General features: G+C 47.0%; 1 protein-coding gene across 3 annotated transcripts in view; it reads left to right on the forward strand.

Annotated features, from left to right (window-relative positions):
- Positions 1-12,820: 12,820 nt before the first annotated feature.
- The window catches only part of LOC115203660 (Golgi apparatus protein 1), a 69,309-nt gene continuing 66,390 nt past the window's right edge, over positions 12,821-15,739 (forward strand). For all 3 annotated transcript variants that reach the window (XR_003880218.1, XR_003880217.1, XM_029768566.1), the window contains exon 1: positions 12,821-13,156. Coding sequence is in view for 1 of the 3 variants with exons in the window: in XM_029768566.1 (XP_029624426.1) it covers positions 12,827-13,156 (330 nt within the window). In the remaining 2 variants the exon portion in view is untranslated. The remainder of the gene's footprint in view (positions 13,157-15,739) is intronic.

Genomic DNA, 15,739 nt, shown 5'->3' on the forward strand with positions numbered 1-15,739 from the left:
TGTTAACCTCAGTAAAGGCACTTCATCCGCCACCAGAGTTTATATCTGGTTCAGAAAGGGCACTGGTAAACCCATCACCAGAGTCCAGTTTTCATTCACTGTTGAAATGGAAGATGACCTGAAAAAAGCAGGGTTCACTGAGCTCCCAGAAAACCTCAACTCTGGAATAGACGGAGACGTCATCCAGCTGTGGTACTCTAGTGGTGCAAGCCCTAAGTATGACATTCCCATTGTAGATCTCTTCCTCACCACTAATGAGAAGGAAGAGGCCAATCAGTTCAAACTTGGCTGGGAAAGGCTACCATGCAATCTGAACCGCGGTAACTCAGGAGATTTCATCACCCTCTGGTTGAAGAGAAGGAGTGAGACCTACATCTGTGACGTTGCTGCCACCACCTCATTCCCTGAACACATCAAACTTTTCAACGACGGCTACATCCGGCTGGATGAAGATCTCAATAGAGATTCTGGAGGAAACCCTATCTTCCTCTGGTACCGTCAATCCACCGCAACGGGCGGCGGGCTCACCGAGATGAATGCATCCGTCAACCATGATCAGGATTCCAGCCTAGAGATGAGTGGTTTCACCGTGGTGAATGTTAACCTCAATGCGGGAAGAAGCGGTGAGTCAGTGATGGTCTGGTTCAAGAAAGATGGATCTCTCCCAATCAAGGCCTTGACCGTTACATCCAACCCTGATGTAACTGGCCCTTATATGGAGGCCGGCTTGATCCTCATCGATAAAAATCTGAATGCTGGCAACAATGGTATGCCCCTCTTCCTCTGGTATGGCAAATAAAAACCTGAGTTGGAAAGGCAGAATCAGCCCAAAATAGTGACAGATATTAGCTTTTGCATGGCAATTTATCAGTTTAATTTTTAATATTTTTCTGACACTAAATGTTAGCTTTTATGTCATAAAGTCACTGTCAGAGATAATTTAGAAATGTTTCTTTAATGCTGTATTCAATCAATTAACAATTGAATTATAGAAATTATATTTTAGCAGCAGGTATTATATTGCATTGTGTTAGTCAGATATTATTTTGAAAAACTTAAGGAAAGTAATACCATTTAAATGATTCCTGTGTAACCCTGAGCATTCTGTTAATCAATAAAGAAAGCATAGCAAATGAGAACATTGTACCTTTTAATTCATCAAATGCTTGACTTTAGCACAAAGGCCTGATAGCAAATATTGTAAATTACAATTTATATTATAATGACCGGGAATGGGAGAGTACAAAGCTCACTAATGCACACTAAGGTTGATAATGCAATAATCTGATAAATAACATACCTAAAGCTTTGTTTCACTGAGAACTCACATTTGACAAAGTTTGGGTGCCTTGCAGATTTTAGGATATCTTTTCTTGGACTTGATCATCCAGTCTTCTAGCTATCTATATGATTAGTTTTGGCTCTCAATGCAATATTTCCATGGCGCAAAACAGCACAGATTATGTCTCGCTTTATGTCTCTCACTAATGTCAATATGCCTTGTATACTGTTGTTTTGGGTAGTTGTCATTGTTTTATTTTATACCCTTTATCCGTACCCTTATCCTACTCCTCCTCTGGTGATGTAGAGGTTAACCCGGCCCCTGCAGCCCCCTGCACCGCTCCCATTCCCCAGGTTCTTATAGCCTTTAGCCGTACCCTTATCCTACTCCTCCTCTGTTCCTCGGGTGATGTGGAGGTTAACCCAGGCCCGGTGTGTCCCCAGGCACTCTCATTTGTTGACTTCTGTAACCGTAAAAGCCTTGGTTTCATGCATGTTTGCATCAGAAGCTTCCTCCCTAAGTTTGTTTTACTCACTGCTTTAGCACACTCTGCCAACCCTGATGTCCTTGCCGTGTCTGAATCCTGGCTGAGGAAGGCCACCAAAAATTCTGAGATCTCCATCCTCAACTACAACATTTTCCGTCAAGATAGAATGGCCAAAGGGTGATGAGTTGCAATCTACTGCAGAGATAGCTTGCAAAGTGCTGTCATACTTTCCAGGTCTATGCCCAAACAGTTCGAGCTTCTATTTTTTTTAAATGAATCTCTCCAGAAATGTCTCTCACTGTTGCCGCCTGTTATAGACCCCCCTCAGCTCCCAGCTGTGCCCTGGACACCATATGTGAATTGATTGCCCCCCTTCTGTCTTCAGAGTTTGTTCTGCTAGGTGACCTAAACTGGGATATGATTAACACCCCGGCAGTCCTACAATCTAAACTAGATGCCCTCAATCTCACACAAATCATCAAAGAACCCACCAGGTACAACCCTAAATCTGTAAACATGGGCACCCTCATAAATATTATCCTGACCAACTTGCCCTCCAAATACACCTCTGCTGTTTTCAATCAGGATCTCAACGATCACTGCCTCATTGCCTGCATCCGTTATGGGTCTGCGGTCAAACGACCACCCAGTTCGAGCTCCCAGTTGTAAAAGACCCCCCTCAGCTCCCAGCTGTGCCCTGGACACCATATGTGAATTGATTGCTCTTCAGAGTTTTTTCTCATGTCTGAGCCATTGCATTGCAACTCTACTTTGTCTCTATACTCAGGTTTTGCTTGTTTGATTGCCTTGCGGAGTGAATAACTACACTGTTTGTATTCTGCCATATTCCCAGTCACCTTGCCATGGTTAAATGCTGCTGTTCTCGCGTTCAGTTTCGCGCGAATGTCCACGGTTTCTGGTTAGGGTAGGTTTTAATAGTCACAGTGGGTGTGACATCTCCCATACACTTCCTAATAAACTCAGTCACCGTTTCAGTATATTCCTCTAAATTGTTTTTGCACGCTCCCGAGTGGCGCAGTGGTCTAAGGCACTGCATATCAGTGCAGGTTTTTCCTCATTGAGATAATATCTCTTTTCCAAGAGAGACCTGGTCCAATAGCAGCAGGGGGAACAACGTTCCAGACAAAACAACTTACTAACACAACATTAAACAAAACTATAAACACACATACACTAACACAACATTAAACACAACTATAAACACACATACAGTGCAACATATTACATATTACGTTAAACTGCTACCATTACTATCACCCTACTACCCCTACCATTACTATCAGCCCTACTACCCCTACCATTACTATCACCCCTACCATTACTATCACCCTACTACCCCTACCATTACTATCAGCCCTACTACCCCTACCATTACTATCACCCTACTACCCCTACCATTACTATCACCCCTAGCATTACTATCAGCCCTACTACCCCTACCATTACTATCACCCTACTACCCCTACCATTACTATCACCCTACTACCCCTACCATTACTATCAGCCCTACTACCCCTACCATTACTATCACCCTACTACCCCTACCATTACTATCACCCCTAGCATTACTATCACCCCTACTACCCCTACCATTACTATCAGCCCTACTACCCCTACCATTACTATCAGCCCTACTACCCCTACCATTACTATCACCCCTAACATTACTATCAGCCCTACTACCCCTACCATTACTATCACCCCTACCATTACTATCACCCCTACCATTACTATCACCCCTACCATTACTATTTGGAATAATACTGATACTTAGTTACTGCTTACTATGCAGATGTTATTATTCAATGGGGTTGCAGGGTGGCGTAGTGGTTAGAGTGTTGGGCTAGTAACTGAAAGGTTGCAAGTTCAAATCCCCAAGCTGACAAGGTACAAATCTGTCATTCTGCCCCTGAACAAGGCAGTTAACCCACTGTTCCTAGGCCATCATTGAAAATAAGAATTTGTTCTTAACTGACTTGCCTAGTTAAAAAAATGTCTCTCAGGCTATGGCAGGCGAATATAAATTTGGCTGCAAGAGGAGCCGTTGCTCCTTGGCCCATGAGTATTTGTTGTTTTCCCTCTGGGTTTAATAAGTTAAAATTTGGAACAAATGTCGTAATTTCTGCGACTAATGAATCTCTTGGTGAGGAATATTTCTCAGAGTAAACGAAGAAGGTGCATCTCTGTTTCTCCCTCCCCTGTCGTGCTATGAAATGTACTGCCAGGGCCCAATTATGGCAATATAGCTCTTGAATGTTAAGGTTCTGTTGAAGACATTCATTGGTTGGTGATAGAAGAACCAAGTCATCAGCATATAGCAGGTATTTCTCCTCTGTGTTAAATAGTGTGAGTCCTGGGGCTGGAGAATGATCCAACATGTCAGCTAATTCATTGATATAAATGTTGAAAAGGTTTGGACTCAAACTGCAGCCTTGTCTCACACCTCGACCTTGTAAAAATAATTATATTCTTTGTTTTTTGATTTTTATTGCACACATGTTTTCTGTGCACATACATTTTACTAAGTCATACACCTTTACCACCAAGCTCACTTTGAAGGATTTTGAAGAATAGACCTTTGGGGCAAATCGTAACGGCTGTCGTAGAGAGGGGACCAAAGCGCAGTGTGTTGAGTGCTCATGATGATAATTTATTATAACTCAAAATACTGAAGCAAAATAACAAAGAGAAACAACGACAGCGCACAGTTATGTCAGGTACAGAGACTAAACAAAAAATACTACCCACAAACACAGGTAGGAAAAAAAAAACTTAAGTATGATCTCCAATTAGAGACAATGAGGACCAGCTGCCTCTAATTGGAGATCATCCCAAAAAACAACAATATAGAAAAACTAGAATTTAAACATAGAAATACAAAACATAGAAAAACACAAAACACCCCCTGTCACGCCCTGACCTACTCTATGTCACGGGTGTCGTAATGTAAAGACCAAGGCGCAGCGGGTTGCGTGCTCAACATTATATTTATTATAAAGAACATGAAAAAACAATAAACAAAGAACGACAGGAACAGTTTTGCAGGCTAACTAAAAGCAATGCAAAAACAACTACCCACAATACGACAGGTGAAAACAAGCTCCCTAAATATGACTCTCAATCAGGAACAACGATGTACAGCTGTTCCTGATTGAGAGCCACACCAGGCCAACAAAGAAATACAAAAACTAGAACAGCCCCTAGAAATACAAAACACAAGAACATACCCAACACCCCGGAACACATAAATCAAATAACCCCTCTACAATACAATAACCAATAATCCCCAAAAACACTCTACACAAAATATCCCTCTTATCTAATCATATACACAAAACCATGAAAACAAATACCCTCTGCCACATCCTGACCAAGCTACAATAACAAATAGACCCCTATACTGGTCAGGACGTGACATTACCCCCCCAAAGGCGCAGACCCCGTATGCACCTTAAAAAAATAAATAAACCCCTAACTAAAGGGAGGGAAGGGAGGGTGGGTGGCTGCCGTCAACGACGGCTCCTGTGCTACACCCCCCCCCCAAACCTCCTACAGTGGAGGTGGCTTAGGCTCGGGCCTAAGACCACCCCCTGACCAGTCTACTCCTCCCAAATACCTAGGCCTAACACGTGTCACTATAGACCCTGGACTGTCTTCTCGAAGCTCCGGACTGTAGGGCGATTCTAGGAGCTCCGGACTGTAGGGCGACTCACTTGGTTCCGGACCGTAGGCAGCCTCACTCGGTTCCGGACTGCAGGCAGACTCACTCGGTACCAGACTGCAGGCAGACTCACTCGGTACCAGACTGCAGGCAGACTCACTCGGTACCAGACTGCAGGCAGACTCACTCGGTACCAGACTGCAGGCAGACTCACTCGGTACCAGACTGCAGGCAGACTCACTCGGTACCAGACTGTAGGCCGTCTCACTCGGTTCCGGACTAGACACTGTTGCCAGACCCTCTGGACGAGGTACTGTTGCCGGACCCTCTGGACGAGGTACTGTTGCCGGACACTCTGGACGAGGTACTGTTGCCGGACACTCTGGACGAGGTACTGTTGCCGGACACTCTGGACGAGGTACTGTTGCCGGACACTCTGGACGAGGTACTGTTGCCGGACACTCTGGACGAGGTACTGTTGCCGGACACTCTGGACGAGGTACTGTTGCCGGACATTCGGGACTGGGCTGACGCACTGGAGCCTGATGCGTGGGGCTGGTAGTGGAGGTACCAGCCTGGGGACACACACCTCAGGGCTAGTGCGGGGAGCAGGAACCGGCCGAGTTGGACTGGGCTGACGCACTGGAAGCCTGATGGGTGGTGCTGGTACTGGATGTGCCAGTTTGAGGACACGCACCTCAGGGCTAGTGCGGGGAGCGGGAACAGGCTGAGTTGGACTGGGCTGACGCACTGGAGGCCTGGTGCGTGATGCTGGCTGTGGATATACCGGACCGTGGAGGCGCACAGGCGGTCTTGACCGCACCTCCTGCACAACCCGTCCTGGCTGGATGGAACTTGTAGCCCTGTACGAGCGGAGTGCTGGTACAGGGCAAACTGGGCTGTGCAGGGGTCTGATGGTTGCCGTGCGTAGAGCTGGCGTAGGGTAGCCTGGACCTAGGAGGCGCACCGGTGACCAGATGCGCTGCGCAGGCATCCTCCTACCAGGCTGGATGCCCACTCTAGCACGGCACTTGCGAGGGGCTGGGATCACTCGCACTGGACTGTGCGTGCGTATGGGCGAGATCGTGTGCACTTCTGCATACCTCGGCGCCCTCCACTCCATACGTTCCTCACAATAAGCACGGGGAGCAGGCTTAGGGCTCACCCTTGGCCCAGCCAAACTGCCCGTGTGCCCCCCCAAAAATAATTATTGGGGGTGCCTCTCCGGCTTCCTCGCCAGCCGTGTTCCCCGGTAGCATTCCCGGTCCTCACCAGACTTCCTCCATGGGCCCTCTCTGGCCAGAATCTACTCCCAAGTCCATGACTCGCGACAGCCCACCCATTGCTCCCTCCTCCGCTGCTTGGTCCGTGTTTGGTGGGTAGTTCTGTCACGGGTGTCGTAATGTAAAGACCAAGGCGCAGCGGGTTGCGTGCTCATCATTATTATTTATTCAAGAGAACACGAAAAACAAGAAAAACACGACAGTAACAGTTTTGCAGGCTAACTAAAAGCAGTGCAAAAACAACTACCCACAATACGACAGGTGAAAACAAGCTCCCTAAATATGACTCTCAATCAGGAACAACGATGTACAGCTATTCCTGATTGAGAGTCACACCAGGCCAACAAAGAAATACAAAAACTAGAACAGCCCCTAGAAATACAAAACACAAGAACATACCCAACACCCCGGAACACATAAATCAAATAACCCCTCTACAATACAATAACCAATAATCCCCAAAAACACTCTACACAAAATATCCCTCTTATCTAATCATATACACAAAACCATGAAAACAAATACCCTCTGCCACATCCTGACCAAGCTACAATAACAAATAGACCCCTATACTGGTCAGGACGTGACACTCTACCATAGAAAATAACATCTTACTATGGTCAGGACGTGACACAAATAGAATTTTGACCTCTTTTTTTTTGGTGGACGTGTTTATTAGTGTGTGTGTATATATGGTCAGTAGTGTGATAGTTGGGTAAAAAAAGCCAATTTGACATTTACTTTCTTATTAAATTTCTTGAAGAAAGGTTTGGAATCTTGAATTCAAAAATGCTACAGAAACCCTTTCCCAAGTTGCTGTTTACGCAAATTCCCGTGTAATTATTGAGGTCTGATTTGTCTCCACTTTTATGGATAGGGGAGATGAGCCCCCCCCCTGGTTTCAGACATCAGGAAAGCAGCCAGAAGTTAGTACCATGTTGAACAATTTAAACACAGCATTTTGCAACTCAGGTGTGCTGTTTTTTCAGCATTTAATTTCTCTCTCTGACTCAGCTGGAAGAGTAACAATGCCGTGAAACCAAAAGTCTATGAGTTCAAATCCCAGGAGTGTGGTGTGTGTGTAACTACACTGAACAATGTTTCATGACCTGAAATAAAAAGATCCCAGGATTCTTCTATACGTACAAAAAAGCTTATTTCTTTCACATGTTGTGCACAAATGTGTTTATATCCTTGTTAGTGAGCATTTTATCCTTTGTCAAGATAATCCATCCACTTGACAGGTGTGGCATATCAAGATGCTGATTAACCAGCGTGATCAGGAGGAGGATTCCTATCTGTAATAAAGCCCTTTTGTGACCCAGACTCAATCGTTTAGAGCTTGGGGTTTAGAGCTTGGGGGTACAGAGCTGGGGGTACAGAGCTTGGGGGTACAGAGCTAGGGGGTACAGAGCTTGGGGGTACAGAGCTTGGGGGTACAGTGCTAGGGGTACAGAGCTAGTGTAACGGTCGTCGTATGTAATGGACCAAGGTCCAGCAGTTTGAGTGCTCATTTTAAACTTTTATTGAACACTAAATAAACAAAACAAGAAAACAAACAGTAATGGAGGCTACACACACAGCAGTGCAAAAACAACTTCCCACAAGGGACAGGTAAAAACAGGGCTACCTAAGTATGACTCTCAATCAGCAACAACGATGTACAGCTGTTCCTGATTGAGAGCCACACCAGGCCAACACAAAGAAATACACAACATAGATAGAGCATAGAAATACACAACATAGAACATAACCAAAAACCCCGGAATACTCTAAATAAACACCCTTCTACATAAACACATATATCAACAAACCCCGAACCACATAAAACAAACACCCTCTGCCACGTCCTGCCCAAACTACAATAACAAATAACCCCTTAACTGGTCAGAACGTGACAGCTAGAGTATAAAGCTGGGAGTTCCTATCTCTGCTCTGTGTCTGACTACCTGTTCATAGGGCACTGGTCAAAAGTAGTGCACTATGTAGGGAATAGGGTGCAATTTCGGAAGTACCCCCCTTGTCTCTGCCCTGTGTCTGACTCCACCTCAGCCAGCCCCAGCCACCCACCCTCTCCCTCCGCCAGAGCTCAAAGAACCGCAATGAAACAAATCAAATCACAATTTATTTAAAGTGCATTTTAACCAACAAAAAAAAATGAGAATTTAAGCCTCAATACACTATAGAGAAAAATATAGTAGAATGTGATTGACAGGCGGTGAAGCCCCTCTATTTCCAGACTCAGCCGGAGTCCCAAATGGCACCCTATTCCTTTTATAGTGCACTACTCTGTTCAAAAGTAGTGCACTGTTTAGAAAACAGGGTGTGATTTGGGACACACTACCAGACTCAATCATACAGTAGTTCCTGGGTCCAGACAGGCAGAAACATTAAAGTGGTTGAAGCAGAGAAATCCTGTCTGCAGCCTCTCTCAAAAGTCAGTCGGTGTTCTCTCCTGTCTCCTCAGCACGGTGTTCTCTCCTGTTTCCTCAGTTCACCCCTGGAGCACGGTGTTCTCTCCTGTCTCCTCAGTTCACCCCTGGAGCACGGTGTTCTCTCCTGTCTCCTCAGTTCACCCCTGGAGCACGGTGTTCTCTCCTGTCTCCTCAGTTCACCCTGGAGCACGGTGTTCTCTCCTGTCTCCTCAGTTCACCCCTGGAGCACGGTGTTCTCTCCTGTCTCCTCAGCACGGTGTTCTCTCCTGTCTCCTCAGTTCACCCCTGGAGCACGGTGTTCTCTCCTGTCTCCTCAGTTCACCCTGGAGCACGGTGTTCTCTCCTGTCTCCTCAGTTCACCCCTGGAGCACGGTGTTCTCTCCTGTCTCCTCAGTTCACCCTGGAGCACGGTGTTCTCTCCTGTCTCCTCAGTTCACCCTGGAGCACGGTGTTCTCTCCTGTCTCCTCAGTTCACCCCTGGAGCACAGTGTTCTCTCCTGTCTCCTCAGTTCACCCCTGGAGCACGGTGTTCTCTCCTGTCTCCTCAGCACGGTGTTCTCTCCTGTCTCCTCAGTTCACCCCTGGAGCACGGTGTTCTCTCCTGTCTCCTCAGTTCACCCCTGGAGCACAGTGTTCTCTCCTGTCTCCTCAGTTCACCCCTGGAGCACGGTGTTCTCTCCTGTCTCCTCAGCACGGTGTTCTCTCCTGTCTCCTCAGTTCACCCTTGAACACGGTGTTCTCTCCTGTCTCCTCAGCACGGTGTTCTCTCCTGTCTCCTCAGTTCACCCCCGGAGCACGGTGTCCTTACAGAGGTACACAAGGCTACTAGCCTAGGTTACCTGAATTAATTCACTTTATCATATGTCAATATTATTTCATGGTTGGACTTCAGAGAGAGAGATTTTTGTTCATTTGTATGCAAATTGATAATGTACGTGTCACATTCTGACCAGTAAAAGGGGTTATTTGTTATTGTAGTTTGGGCAGGGCGTGGCGGGGGGGGGTTGTTTGTTATTGTAGTTTGGGCAGGGCGTGGCGGGGGGGGGGGGGGTGTTTGTTATTGTAGTTTGGGCAGGGCGTGGCGGGGGGGTGGTGTTTGTTTTGTGTGGTTCGGGTTTTTTGGTTTATGTTCTGCATTGTCTATTTCTATGTGTTTATCTAGTTTCTCTATTTCTTTGTTGGGGTTTTGGTTGGACCTCCAATTAGAGGCAGCTGGTTGTCGTTACCTCTAATTGGAGGCCATATTTAAGTGGGTTGGTTTTCTCTTGTGTTTGTGGGTGGTTGTTTCCTGTTTAGTCTGTGTACCTGATGGGACTGTTTCGTCGGTTGTTTATAGTGTCGTTCTTTCAATAATAAAGAAGATGGTAAATATACCCACCAACAACGACGCTTCTTACAGTTAGTTTCAATAGCACAGTATTTGATATATTCCACAAGGAGAATTTATTTGCAAATAACTTCAGAAGAATAGGGTCGAGACACTGAATATGGTGACAGAATACCCTTCATTATTAAATCAAGCATAGCCTTAAGATACATTTGTCTATTCATAAGATGTTAATCTGTCCTTGATCAAATTGATAGAGCAAGGCGATGGTTACACAGCTGTCCAAAACATTAGGAACACCTTCCTACTATTGAGTTGTACCCCCTTAACCGTTAGAACAGCTTCCGTTAACCGGGATGCTGGCTCATGTTGACTACAGGGAATGCTGGCCCATTTTGACTCCAGGGAATGCTGACCCATGTTGACTCCAGGGGTTTGCTGGCCCATGTTGACTCCAGGGAATGCTGGCCCATGTTGACTCCAGGGAATGCTGGCCCATGTTGACTACAGGGGATGCTGGCCCATGTTGACTCCAGGGATGCTGGCCCATGTTGACTCCAGGGATGCTGGCCCATGTTGACTCCAGGGATGCTGGCCCATGTTGACTCCAGGGATGCTGGCCCATGTTGACTCCAGGGATGCTGGCCCATGTTGACTCCAGGGATGCTGGCCCAAGGTGACTCCAGGGATGCTGGCCCATGTTGACTCCAGGGATGCTGGCCCATGTTGACTCCAGGGAATGCTGTCCCATGTTGACTCCAGGAATGCTGTCCCATGTTGACTCCAGGGAATGCTGGCCCATGTTGACTCCAGGGAATGCTGGCCCATGTTGACTCCAGGGATGCTGGCCCATGTTGACTCCAGGGATGCTGGCCCAAGGTGACTCCAGGGATGCTGGCCCATGTTGACTCCAGGGATGCTGGCCCATGTTGACTCCAGGGATGCTGGCCCATGTTGACTCCAGGGATGCTGGCCCAAGGTGACTCCAGGGATGCTGGCCCATGTTGACTCCAGGGATGCTGGCCCATGTTGACTCCAGGGATGCTGGCCCATGTTGACTCCAGGGAATGCTGTCCCATGTTGACTCCAGGAATGCTGGCCCATGTTGACTCCAGGGAATGCTGGCCCATGTTGACTCCAGGGAATGCTGGCCCATGTTGACTCCAGGGAATGCTGGCCCATGTTGACTACAGGGAATGCTGGCCCATGTTGACTCCAGGGAATGCTGGCCCATGTTGACTACAGGGGATGCTGGCCCATGTTGACTCCAGGAATGCTGGCCCATGTTGACTCCAGGGAATGCTGGCCCATGTTGACTCCAGGGAATACTGGCCCATGTTGACTCCAGGGAATGCTGGCCCATGTTGACTCCAGGGAATGCTGGCCCATGTTGACTCCAGGGAATGCTGGCCCATGTTGACTCCAGGGAATACTGGCCCATGTTGACTCCAGGGAATGCTGGCCCATGTTGACTCCAGGGAATGCTGGCCCATGTTGACTCCAGGGAATGCTGGCCCATGTTGACTACAGGGAATGCTGGCCCATGTTGACTCCAGGGAATGCTGGCCCATGTTGACTCCAGGGAATGCTGGCCCATGTTGACTACAGGGAATGCTGGCCCATGTTGACTACAATGCTTCCCACAGTTGTCAAGTTGGCTGCGTGTCCTTTGGGTGGTGGATCATACTTGATACACACGGGAAACTGTTGAGCGTGAAAAACCCAGCAGCTTTGCAGTTCTTGACACACTCAAACCGGTGCGCCTGGCACCTACTACCATACCCCGTTCAAAGGCACTTAAATCTTTTGTATTGCCTATTCACCCTCTGAAGGATACACAATCCATGTCACAAGGATTAAAAATGGTTATTTAACCGGCCTCCTTCAATTCATCTAAATGGATTGAAGTGGATCTAACAGGTGACATCAATAAGGGATCATAGCCTTCACCTGGCCAGTCTACTATATCATGAAAAGATGCGTTTCTAATATTCTGTCCACTCAGTGTATTTCTAGGTACATTCTAGAGATGGAAGGGGGGTAGATTACAGACAGAGAGCACTATCCACTATAATAGATCGGCGCAGACACAGTCATGCTAAGACTTGGTTTAATGTCACAAATAAATATTTCTGTATCCTAAACCATACACTTCCATATAGTAAATAGACATTCCTGCATTTTATGTTGTCTTATTTTTTTTGTCGTCAGAATATTTTTTGTTGGGGAATATTACGGATCTAGATACCTTTAGCGTATATCTATGGGCCAGCCAACGTTAAGCGCAGACCGTTCCGCTGCCGCTATACTCTGCTACAATTTCCCCTAAGATGGCGGCGAGCGGACGTGTTCAGCTGCTCTTACTGTTGATGTCAGTGTCATTCTGTCTGTGTACCGTTCAAGGATTGAAAGCACCTAGCGGCAATGGAAACGGACTCGGTAATCAGCCAGCAAACCCTCCGGTCCCCGTTAATATTATTATTGGAGCGCCGGGTCCGGTCGCTCCTGCTGCTGTTGCGGCCATGACGCAACCTCGGAGGGCTACCGGGTGGAAACTGGCCGAAGAACAGTCCTGTTGGGACGACTTGACCCGGCTTTGTCCCAAACACACATGGAGCAACAATTTAGCGGTCCTGGAGTGTTTACAGGACAGAAAGGAGGTAACACGGGATTTGGGTGGTGGCGATGTGTTTTGTTCGCGAGTGTGTGTGTGTGCGTGTGTGTTTCTATTGCCTGTCGGATGTCAATGCGACAACAGTCAGGTAGGCACATCTGGAGGAGAGCATGTTGTATTCATTCCACATCGTCGGTGATGGTGGTGTTGTTCTCCTAGTAAACATGGCTCCAGATTCTCCAGTGACAGCAAAGCTAATTAGTCTAAATTAAGAACAAATGCACTGTTTTTCCCCCCCAATGCAAAGCAAAGAGCCCCGTTTTTTCAGCGGCAAATGATTGAACAATTTCTATGCATCACCGCTATAGAAGTCGGACGTATCCTCTGATGTCCACTGCAGATCAAAGAACCTTCCAGAAGGAAACGGGCAATGGAGTGGAGCTTTTTATTTATAGTACTTAGTCAATCAATGTCATTTCATTACTAAAACTAGTCTCAAATATTGACAAAAAACACATCCATTGCAATAAGCTGACTAATACGGTAATACTATTGTAAAGTGGTTGTTCCACTGGATATCATAAGGTGAATGCACCAATTTGTAAGTCGCTCTGGATAAGAGCGTCTGCTAAATGACGTAAATGTAAAATGTAATGAATGACGGTACGACCGTTTTTTCGAAGTCTCGTTAGAAAGCATTACGGGAGACTTAACTATTCTGGAATGACCCTCACACTCTGATTTTTAAAAATAAAATCCATTTGATTTCAAAGTTTTAACACCGTAATAATATGCACAAGGACTGTGATTTACACAAAACATATTTAAGCCTACTTGAAGAACAGTGAAGATGCAGTTTGGTTAACAGAATGAAGGTTTGTGTTGTCGCCATCATTCCCGTTAACACATTTCTGCATCTACACTGTTATTCAAGTAAATGTGTTGTTTTTAATGGTGAAATGTTGTGTGTAAATTGCTGGAAAGAGAGGTGCACTTCCTGATCTGGTATTTTGGCTTGGTCATTACTCCATGCAGGGCCACGCTTTGATGTGGCTGTTTCTTGTGTGTGTCATTTCCATTTTAACCACAACAAACGAGGCCAGTAGTGAGTACAGAGAGGTAAACTAAGATGGCTTCGCTATGGAGAGAACAACGTTTTTTGGAAGTTGAGGACTTCTCCCATCCTTGACTCTCCATCTCTAGATGGTCAGATAATTTCAGTTGTATGTGTAGTCTGAAGCCTGGGCCGTACTTCCGTACTGGCCCCCCGTGGGAATCGAACCCACAACCCTGGCGTTGCAAACACCATGCTCCCAGTCTGAAGCCTGGGCTGACCTTGTGTTGAGCCAAGCTGACAGCAGACAGCTAGCACAGCAGGCAGACAGCTAGCACAGCAGGCAGACAGCTAGCACAGCAGGCAGACAGCTAGCACAGCAGGCAGACAGCTAGCAGACAGCTAGCACAGCAGACAGCTAGCACGGCAGGCAGACAGCTAGCACGGCAGGCAGACAGCTAGCACGGCAGGCAGACAGCTAGCACGGCAGGCAGACAGCTAGCACGGCAGACAGCACAGCAGACAGCTAGCTAGCACGGCAGGCAGCTAGCTAGCACGGCAGGCAGACAGCTAGCTAGTACGGCAGGCAGACAGCTAGCTAGTACGCGGGGAAAGAGCTAGCTAGTACAGCAGGCAGACAGCTAGCTAGTACGGCAGGCAGACAGCTAGCTAGTACGGCAGACAGCTAGCTAGTACGGCAGACAGCTAGCATAGCCGCTATCCTATCACCCAGCTATCTAGCTGACGTTTCTCTTTTTAAATCAGTTATGGAGAAATAGTAAGAGCCAGTGTCTGGAATGTGTTTTTTTTTTTTTAATAAGAAACTCTTGTTTCACAATGCCTTTTGGACTAGGAGCTCGCAACTTTTAGTTGTAAAAACATGTTACCGTGGAAACTACCGATGCAGGAAGTCTTCAGTCAGCTCAGCTGTAAAACACAATATTCTATAACTGGTTAGTTTTATCTTGTCTCCACCGTATGTCCGCTGTTAGTGCTTTCCTGGGAGACAAATCCCAGAACTATAACGTCCCTTCCATGTATGTAATGTATTACAGGTGACAGTCAGGTTATGGACAGGTGTAGTCAGGTTATGGACAGGTGACAGTCAGGTTATGGACAGGTGACAGTCAGGTTATGGACAGGTGACAGTCAGGTTATGGACAGGTGACAGTCAGGTTATGGACCGGTGACAGGAGGGATGGAGTGTATGACTCTCCATCCTGGATATGACAGTTTACCTCGTGGGTCCAGCAGGCAGAGTTCAGGGTAACCTTGAGGCAGAGTTCAGGGTAACCTTGAGGCAGAGTTCAGGGTAACCTTGAGGCAGAGTTCAGGGTAACCTTGAGGCAGAGTTCAGGGTAACCTTGAGGCAGAGTTCAGGGTAGCCTTGAGGCAGAGTTCAGGGTAACCTTGAGGCAGAGTTCAGGGTAACCTTGAGGCAGAGTTCAGGGTAACCTTGAGGCAGAGTTCAGGGTAACCTTGAGGCAGAGTTCAGGGTAACCTTGAGGCAGAGTTCAGGCTAACCTTGAGGCAGAGTTCAGGCTAACCGCAGGCAGATGTGGGATGCAGGAGGAT

Source organism: Salmo trutta, chromosome 12 (assembly GCF_901001165.1).
Source record: "Salmo trutta chromosome 12, fSalTru1.1, whole genome shotgun sequence".
NCBI lineage: Eukaryota > Metazoa > Chordata > Actinopteri > Salmoniformes > Salmonidae > Salmo > Salmo trutta.